Source organism: Anoplopoma fimbria, chromosome 10, assembly GCF_027596085.1.
Source record: "Anoplopoma fimbria isolate UVic2021 breed Golden Eagle Sablefish chromosome 10, Afim_UVic_2022, whole genome shotgun sequence".
Classification (NCBI taxonomy): domain Eukaryota; kingdom Metazoa; phylum Chordata; class Actinopteri; order Perciformes; family Anoplopomatidae; genus Anoplopoma; species Anoplopoma fimbria.
This window is the reverse complement of record NC_072458.1, coordinates 15523718-15533296: the sequence shown is the minus strand read 5'-3', so window position 1 is coordinate 15533296 and position 9579 is coordinate 15523718. Positions and strand designations below refer to the sequence as shown.

The 9579-nt window shown below is 40.6% G+C and overlaps 1 protein-coding gene across 3 annotated transcripts; it reads left to right on the top strand.

Annotated features, from left to right (window-relative positions):
* Positions 1-4454: 4454 nt before the first annotated feature.
* polr1h (RNA polymerase I subunit H) lies at positions 4455-6904 on the top strand. 3 transcript variants are annotated; one of them, XM_054606732.1, is made up of 5 exons: positions 4455-4659; positions 5453-5572; positions 5919-6022; positions 6104-6213; positions 6295-6904. In XM_054606732.1, the coding sequence occupies exons 2-5, from the start codon at positions 5455-5457 to the stop codon at positions 6317-6319; spliced, it is 357 nt and encodes a 118-aa protein (XP_054462707.1). In that variant the 5' UTR covers positions 4455-4659; positions 5453-5454; the 3' UTR covers positions 6320-6904. The 3 variants fall into 3 exon arrangements, with proteins under 3 accessions (XP_054462707.1, XP_054462706.1, XP_054462705.1); XM_054606731.1 differs by having other exon boundaries at positions 4459-4659; positions 5421-5572; positions 6295-6902; XM_054606730.1 differs by having other exon boundaries at positions 4460-4659; positions 5416-5572; positions 6295-6902.
* The last annotated feature ends 2675 nt before the right edge of the window (positions 6905-9579 follow it).

The window sequence follows — 9579 nt, the reverse complement described above, 5'->3', positions numbered from 1 at the left end:
TTTTACGTCACTTTTACGTCACTTCTGTAACATTATGACCTCATAAAGTTACGGAAGTGAAAGAGAATTAATTAGATCCGTTTCAGGCAGCTCAGGAGCAGTGATTCTGAGGGGGAGGGTAACTGCTTTTAGGCGTGGACTTCAGGTTTTACACTCTACAGACTTTTTACATGTACAAAGATATATATATATATATATAACACTAGAGGAGAGGGGAAAAGTGGAAAAGCATAATAGGGCCTTTTCATCAAAAACCTATGTGGATGGTGTTACATTAATATAAACAAACTGTTGAACCTGCATTTACAAACTGCTTGTCGCGTGTGAACTTTACTGCATCTGTGTGGTTGTTTTTGGGACTCCCCTGACGTCTATGTGTTTGTCAACAGGGAAATGTCGGTAGCCGGTCGGTAGTATGGGTTACACACTTCACAGGGCTCCCATACTCCAGTCTGACAGGTGGCATTCATCGAGTGGAAATAGAACTGATTTGTAAATGGTAAATGGACTTGTACTTTCTAGTCTTCCGACCACTTAGGGCACTTTAACACTTCATGTCATCTTTCACCCATTCACATCCATTCATACACTGATGACAGGGGCTACCATGCAAGGTGCCACCTTCTCATCGGGACTCTCTAATCATTCATACATTGATGGCACAACCTTTTGTTGCCGAAGACACATCCACATGGACTACCGGAGTCGGGGATCGAACCCCCGCCCGTTCTTCTGATGGTAGGACGACCCTGCTCTACCACTGAACCACAGTCGCCCTTTTTTCACTTGCTATTGATGTTTTATTCTGTACAGAGGGTCAATTTGTACAAATAGAATCTAGATAAATAACACTACATTGAACAAGGTAAATCATATTTTCAATATTCAATGAATCATAAAGTACAGGTCATATACAAAATGGCACTTTAAATAATCATGTTTTCGAAATATGTTAAATTAAAAGATCTGCTAAGATACTGCAGAAAAAGAACCAGGCACTGAATCATTTTTAAATCATCTCGTTATTACGGGTGACTTGTTTTCTCAGCAGAAAAATAAACCTCAAACATCTCTTGACTTAAACTCATGAAAACAATATCTATAATTGTACCAGTTCATTCTCAAACCAGACACCGTAGAACATGTGTCAAACTCAAAACTCAATCTTCATACGTGGAGTGGACTCGAGTTAATACGTTACAGAGGAACTTTTTGGAATTAAATCAATGCATGGCACAACCACGGGAAAAGACATATTTGAGGAAGAATCTAAATGCAAGTGAAATGAAAGTGCCCTGGGACAAACTGACGGGACTGACGATGGAGCGTCTGCGATGTGCGGTGAAAAGATGAAAGATGCAGCGGAAGAAATGTGCAGGTGAGCTGACAGCGTATCACTGCATCATACACCAGGAAAGACACCACAGAGCTCCGGGACTAAAGTGGTGATGTGAGCGGGTCTTTTGGTGCGAAGTAACGAAGAATCTCACTGCGCTAAACCTCCAGCTTCAGGGACGGGGACGTGTGGTCACAGACATGTGTGATAACAGACATGTATGATAACAGACATGTATGACAACAGTCATGTGTGATAACAGAGAGGTGTGATAACAGACATGTATGACAACAGACGTGTGACAACAGACATGTGTGACAACAGACGTGTGATAACAGACATGTATGACAACAGTCATGTGTGATAACAGACATGTATGACAACAGACGTGTGATAATACGTGTGATCACAGACATGTGATAACAGACATGTATGATAACAGACATGTATGATAACAGACATGTGACAACAGAGAGGTGTGATAACAGACATGTATGACAACAGACGTGTGACAACAGACATGTGTGACAACAGACGTGTGATAACAGACATGTATGACAACAGACGTGTGTGATAACAGATGTGTGACAACAGACGTGTGATAACAGACATGTATGACAACAGACGTGTGACAACACACATGTGATAACAGACATGTATGACAACAGACGTGTGATAACAGACATGTGACAACATGTGTGATACCAGACGTGTGATAACAGACATGTATGACAACAGACGTGTGATAACAGACGTGTGATAACAGACATGTATGACAACAGACGTGTGACAACAGACATGTGATAACAGACATGTATGACAACAGACGTGTGATAACAGACATGTGACAACATGTGTGATAACAGACATGTGTGATAACAGACATGTATGACAACAGACGTGTGATAACAGACGTGTGATAACAGACATGTATGACAACAGTCGTGTGTGATAACAGACATGTATGACAACAGACGTGTGATAACAGACGTGTGATAATACGTGTGATCACAGACATGTGATAACAGACATGTATGACAACAGACGTGTGACAACACACATGTGATAACAGACATGTATGACAACAGACGTGTGATAACAGACATGTGACAACATGTGTGATACCAGACGTGTGATAACAGACATGTATGACAACAGACGTGTGATAACAGACATGATAACAGACAGTCGTGTGATAACAGACATGTGTACGTGTGATAACAGACATGTATGACAACAGTCATGTGTGATAACAGACATGACAACACGTGTGATAACAGACATGTATGACAACACGTGTGATAACAGACATGTGACATGTGTGATAACAGACATGTATGACAACAGACATGTGTGATGACAACAGACATGTGTGATAACAGACGTGTGACAACAGACATGTGTGACAACAGGCGTGTGATAACAGACACGTGTGATAACAGACATGTATGATAACATGAGACATGTGATAACAGACGTGTGATAACAGACATGTGTGACAACAGACGTGTGACATGTATGACAACATGTGTGACAACAGACATGTGATGATAACAGACATGTGTGACAACAGACGTGTGATAACAGACATGTATGACGTGTGATAACAGACATGTATGACAACAGTCGTGTGTGATAACAGACATGTATGACAACAGACAGACGTGTGATAATACGTGTGAACAGACATGTGATAACAGACATGTATGACAACAGACGTGTGACAACACACGTGATAACAGACATGTGACAACAGAGAGGTGTGATAACAGACATGTATGACAACAGACGTGTGACAACAGACATGTGTGACAACAGACGTGTGATAACAGACATGTATGATGATAACAGACACAGACATGTGACAACAACGTGTGATAACAGACATGTGTGATAACAGACATGTGATAACAGACATGTATGACAACAGACATGTGACAAGACGTGTGATACAACATGTATGACAGACGTGTGATAACAGACATGTATGACAACAGATGACAACAAATGTGTGATAATGTGTGATAACAGACATGTGATAACAGACATGTATGATAACAGACGATGTGATAACAGACATTACATTACAGTCATTTATCAGACGCTTTTATCCAAAGCGACTTACATGTATGACAACAGACGTGTGTGATAACAGATGTGTGACAACACACGTGTGATAACAGACATGTATGACAATAGACGTGTGATAACAGACATGTGTGATCAGACATGTGTGATCACAGACGTGTGTGATCACAGACATGTATGATGCAGTGAGAGCTTTCCAAGCCAAGCTGCGCATTTCAGACTCAGATGCAGCAAGGAAACTTGGGTCACTTTCCGTGTTGACAAACACTGACTCCACCGCTTTGTTCCCGACTGCGCATTTTACTGATAAACTGGGCGCACTCACTCGGTGATTTGCAGACTCTGCAGCTCAGCCATTTAAATTTGATTGCTCAGAAATCCGTTTGAAGTTGTCGTGGAATTAGCACCTGTGAACATCCCGATGGAGTTGATAGACCTCCGTTGTAATGACAAACTGAAGGCAAAGTATGACTCTGTGCGCTGCAAAGTTTCAAAGCTTCATCCCCGAAACGATACCTTAACTCCGCCTACATACTGCTCAAATGCTCCGCATGTTTGGAAGCACATACCTGTGTGAGCAGCTTTTCTATGTGATGAGGTGAACAAATACCTACACACGAGTCGTCACACTAACACACACCTTGCAAATGTGCATAAAATAAATTTGTATCTCACTTAAATATGTTTTCTTTTTGCAATGTACCCAATATCCTTTTTATGCTGTTCAATACATATTGACCCTGTTTGGCCCTCGACGTTGTCCCAGTTTTAAATTTTGTCCCTCTCGGCAATTGAGTTTGACACCCCTGCCGTAGAACATCCCTCAATAGATAGAGTTGCTTTGACAACCTCATGTCTATTGGATAAGAATATTGTTAATTATTTATCTAATAATTGACCTTTTTAATATGGACATCCATAAGTGGTGAAACGAGAATACATAAAAGAGCACAACGTTGTCTTCTCCCACGACAAATGTCAAACCTTGTAGCCGTAACATGTGCTAACGTAACTGAGCTGTAGCATCCTTTATTCTATTTGGACCGCGTTGAGAATCGGAGGCGCAGTTCATTAGCGCCCAATGACGTATCAGCCTGCGACGGTGAGCTGAAGGACCCGCGGTGTGACCACGCACGAGCCAAACTCACCGTAACATCAGAGGCAGAGATGTTTGGTCTTTTCGCAGTAAACTGCGTGTTATTTGTGTGAAGCAGCGCCATTTTTTCATTAAACCGGTGAGTAAAGTAAAGTAAATTCTAGTCTGAAGCCAATGTGATGATCGCTAAAGGTTACATACCGTTAGCGTTAGCTAACTGTTGCAGATTTGCTCCAGCTCCTCTCACGTGCTAAAGGGACGCGCTCTCTTGAATTGTGTGCTTTAAATACTTAACGTCACAAGCTAGCCAATATCAGTATTCTGACGTTATTGTGAAGGTAAGTCATAGTATCTCCAGGGCTTTAAAGCACTTTTAAAACGCGTGACACAATCCCTGGGTGTAAACAGGTGAAGCAGCACCTCAAACTCCAGACCACAGCGCTGTAAACCTGATTTTGACCTGATGAATGTATATATATATATGTGTGTGTGTGTGTGTGTGTGTGTGTGTGTGATAGATAGATAGATAGATAGATAGATAGATAGATAGATAGATAGATGTGTTAGGCACTGTAGACACTCTAAGGGGATACCTGCCAAAGATATCAGTTAAAATGAACGGTAGGAAATTATATATATTTTAACAAATATTCGGTTGCGCCACAGTGAAGTTCAAAAATACTGTTAAAAATGAATTTTACCACTGTGAAAAGTAATTTAACAAATGAGAGTTGATTAAAAACTATGTTCCACACACAAAAATATGCATTACATCCAATTAGAGAATTGTCTTTTTAGAAGCCTTATTCTTCATTGACGTGTGTGTGTATCTGCATCTGGCGTGTTTATCAGTGAATGTGTCCGTTCTACTAACTTGGTCTATCCTTCCCTAAAGAACAGGTACAGTACTGACGCTCCTGTTCGTCACACAGAGATGTCGAGTTTTGGTGGTGATCCAAACTTCTGCTCAGAATGTGGGAATGTTCTCCCTCTTCCTGGACTACAGGACACAGTGCGCTGCCCCCGCTGCTCCTTCTGCATCCCTGTAGCAGGTACCAGCTCTCTGACCAACTACGGAATTAATCCATAAGAGAACATGATCTTCTTCAGCATTAATGTCACCAAAACATGGCAGATCTGCCTCCTTGTTAAGTCTGTAGAATTAAACATTCTCTATACATATGTTCTTACATTCCTCTACTGGTATCTGATATGCAGATAGTTTTGGTTTGATTTGTCCAGGTTTTAGATTCCATCCTCCACTGTGGACATGAATGTAATTTAATTTGTGGTGTCCTATGCTGATGTTTTAAAAGATTCAAGGGCAAAGTGCCTTTCAGAAACAATGTCCCTGATTTCCACTGATTATCCCTCACATCCATGTATTTTATCGTCCAGAGTTCTCAGGCCAGGAGATCCGCTCTACGGTCATATTCAACCCAGAGAAGCAATCGTCAGTGGCTCTGGAGGACGAGGAGGGGTCTGAGCTGAAGGGACCTGTGGTAAGAACAACTGCTCCCTGACTGCTGTGTGTGACCATAACTCCTGTACCCTGCAGTAATGAGGATACCTGCTCCCTACAGATTGACAGACGCTGCTCTCGATGCAATAAAGAGGGCATGGTTTACCACACCAGGCAGATGAGATCTGCAGATGAAGGACAGACTGTCTTCTTCACCTGTATACACTGCAGGTAATCACTACCGTGGATGTTAATGTGAACCTTTGCTGCTGTGGGATTAATTTGCTGATCATTTGGATTTGGGTGTTACAGGTATCAAGAGAAGGAGGACTCCTGAGAAGAAGTCCAACTCCCCCTCTCCATTCGTCTCCATGCTTCTGTGCTCATGTCTACCAGTGTTGGCGTCAGATGGTTGGAGGCTCTCCCAGCACATAGATTTACAATCACTGGGCCCTTCACCTTTGGTTTATCTAATGACTCTGTGCACTTCAGAGTATCTCACTTCCTGTTCTTGAATAATTAGTTTTCACACCTTGAAAACATAGGATTAACGCAGGGTCTACATGCTTACTGGACATGTAGTTGGTGAGAGCTGGGTGAGCGATCCAGCAAACCAAAAGGAGCTGAAAAAGAATGTGTAGCATTTGTTCTGGGCACTAGATGCCCTCCCAGTGGCACACAGCAATGTTTTTTGATAAACCATGTCACAGATTTTTAGAGAAGAAGTCTGATGTGGAGCATGTCAAATCCACACACTTTATCAACATTTTAAGATTCATATATTACCATTTCTATCGCCTGTAATTTTTCATCCTAAAACTATCAGTATTTTCTGAATAAAGTGTGTTTAATGGATGAATGGCATGATTGAGTGAGCCGTAAGTCTTAATGTATTAACTGGGGGGAAAAAATGGGAGTAAACATGGGCTTTAAAACTCATTAATTCATTACACTACTAAACTCGTACATACATAAATGTGAGTGTTTACACAGTTTATCAGTGTGCAAATTTTTTTTAATTAGGTGAGTCTGCACTGTGTTCAAGTGCTGATCTATAAGTTTAATAAGACGGAGTGGGCCTCCATAGATTTAATGTTCTGTAGTATTCATGATATTTCATGTTTGACAGGATGTGGCTGAAAGCTCTAGAACATTTCCAGTAAGTGACGAGTGCTTAAATGTGGATCTGTTGGATCATGATGGTCCTCTGTAATATGTATGATGGATCCCAAAGATGCTTCATTTACAGTTTAGTTCAGACCAGTTCAGCTCTTTAGAAGAACCACCAAATTAGTTTTTGATAACTCACTCCTTCTGGCTACACAGTGCTCTGATGTCGATTGAGGAAAGCATTGCAGTGAAGGGGCTCGCTGTCTGTTTCTGAGAATTCACAGCTTTAGTAATTTTCATTTAATTGCCAAATGGCTTAGTTTCAACATTCTGTTGGTTAGCCAAAAAACAGCATTCCTTTCTTTTATCCTCTGATTTAAAATATGTAAACATCCATTGATGCAGCGATGATGTTAGCAGATGATAAAACGGATATCCAAATAAATATAAAGCCACATGTAATGGCTGCCATACTCGATACATGGGCGGGGCCACCAGGTGACCAGGGGTGGCAAAGGCCCTCCAAAAGTTGTCCACCTTAAAGGGTGGCATTTCACCACTGCATGGTCGTTATTGCTCTGTGTTCTCTAGGTATTCTGGGTTGTACTGAACATCCAACTTGCCGTAGGTTAAAGAGTTGATGCTGAAATTGTTTGCAGAGTATGACTGTTTTTACAAACAAGGGCTTTGTTTCAGGTGGGCTAAATGATGCTGGTGACAGATACTACAAAGACCCCAGGGAGAGTGCAGGTTTTAAATAGTGGCCAAACCAAGTAATTACAGCTTCCGGGTCCATCACATGATGCTATGGGGCCAAGAATCAGAATCAGAAGCTGTTTAAGTATGTTACATATACAAGAAATTTGGCTAGGTGATTAATTGGTGCGTACAGTAAATAACAAACAAAGTGCAATTATATAGACATAATTTAACGTTTCCCATAAACTTACATCGGGTCATTTCTTAGAAGTAAATTAACCGTCCAGCACAAACTGCCCATATTTAAATCATTATGTCCTAATCGTTGTAAAATTCCCTAATGGCCAAATCCATAATTAGTTTCCTCCACATAAGGAACTGCTGTTCATGTGAGTGAGCCGAGATGGAGCGGCTGTGCAGCGGGGCTAAAGGAAACGCTTGTGCTCCTGCTCTTGGCGCATGGATGCAGAAGATCAGCCTATATTTACACCTGGCAGTCCAACTTTTTGTCTTAATGCGCAACTGAGCAACTTTCAAAGGAATGAACGGGGCGCTGCCACCAACGCTGAATCCACTTCTCTTTATTCATGGGTCTCTGAGACAGTGAAGAACAGATTAAACAACTACAATCAAACAAACGTGTTTCTGAAATACAATTTTTTTGAAGTCAATCGTTGTGCTTGACATTTTTTAAGCTTAGTTGTTATGGTCATTCTCAATAATAGATGGATGAATAAATGAATTATGCTTTAAAACTCGACACAACACACTTACAACAGATATTATGACGTGTAGGTTCTCAGATACTGTGAACATGACTGAATTCATCATTAACTATTCACCTGAACAGTTAATGATGTTTTATTTGGTATCATTGTAACTCTTGACCACCAAAACACTGAGGTAGACGTCACCTTTTCTGCGTTATCATGCTTGGTTCAGGAAATATGATGCAACATACATAATTTAGTTATGGCCAAAAGTAAATTGGCTGCCACAGGACTTTTTTGTGATGCTCCATTTCTGAAAATGAAAATCCCAAACTGTACCAGTATATCAAGTTCCATGCTATTATGATGCTTTCACACATTACCTGGACTATATCCCAGGTGAGTTGTAACATGTTGACAACAGGGTAAGAGTAGGTGAAATAAAAAAGAATGGATAAACCTGGTAGAGAATTCATTTCTCAGGAAAGGTTTTGTATGGTTTTGTTTCTGCTGCTGAGAGATATTTTACAAACTGCCCCATTAACATAATCCAATGCAAAGTTCTGCACATTGTATCTTAAAAACAACACAAAGTTAAGTTTGTCCTGATAAGAAAAGTTGTGATTGTTGTAAAACTCTTTTTGTGCTCTTTATGGTGGAGCTATCCATAGGCACAGCAGATCAATATGAGCCAAGTTATAAGGGTATTCAGATATTTGCCCTATTGCAAAGTTAGAGGCCAAAGGTCAAATTGTGTTGTCCTTGGTGTCATGAAAATGTGACTGGTAGATAGATTATAATCTAAGATTTACAATGATATATGACTTCATGATATACCATTATATATAATCAGCATATGTGATTATACTGACTTTACATGTAAAATTGGGACGAAATATGGAAACATTGTAATGATGGAGGGATTCAAAAAGGAGTGATAGTACATAAACATCTACCCCTGCTGCAATGCAATGCATCTTCAACACTAGGACATAGACCTTTAAACAAATCACTATGAGACATAGTCCCTCCAAATTGGCACAAAGTAGAAATGTTGGGGATCTTGCTCATGGACTAT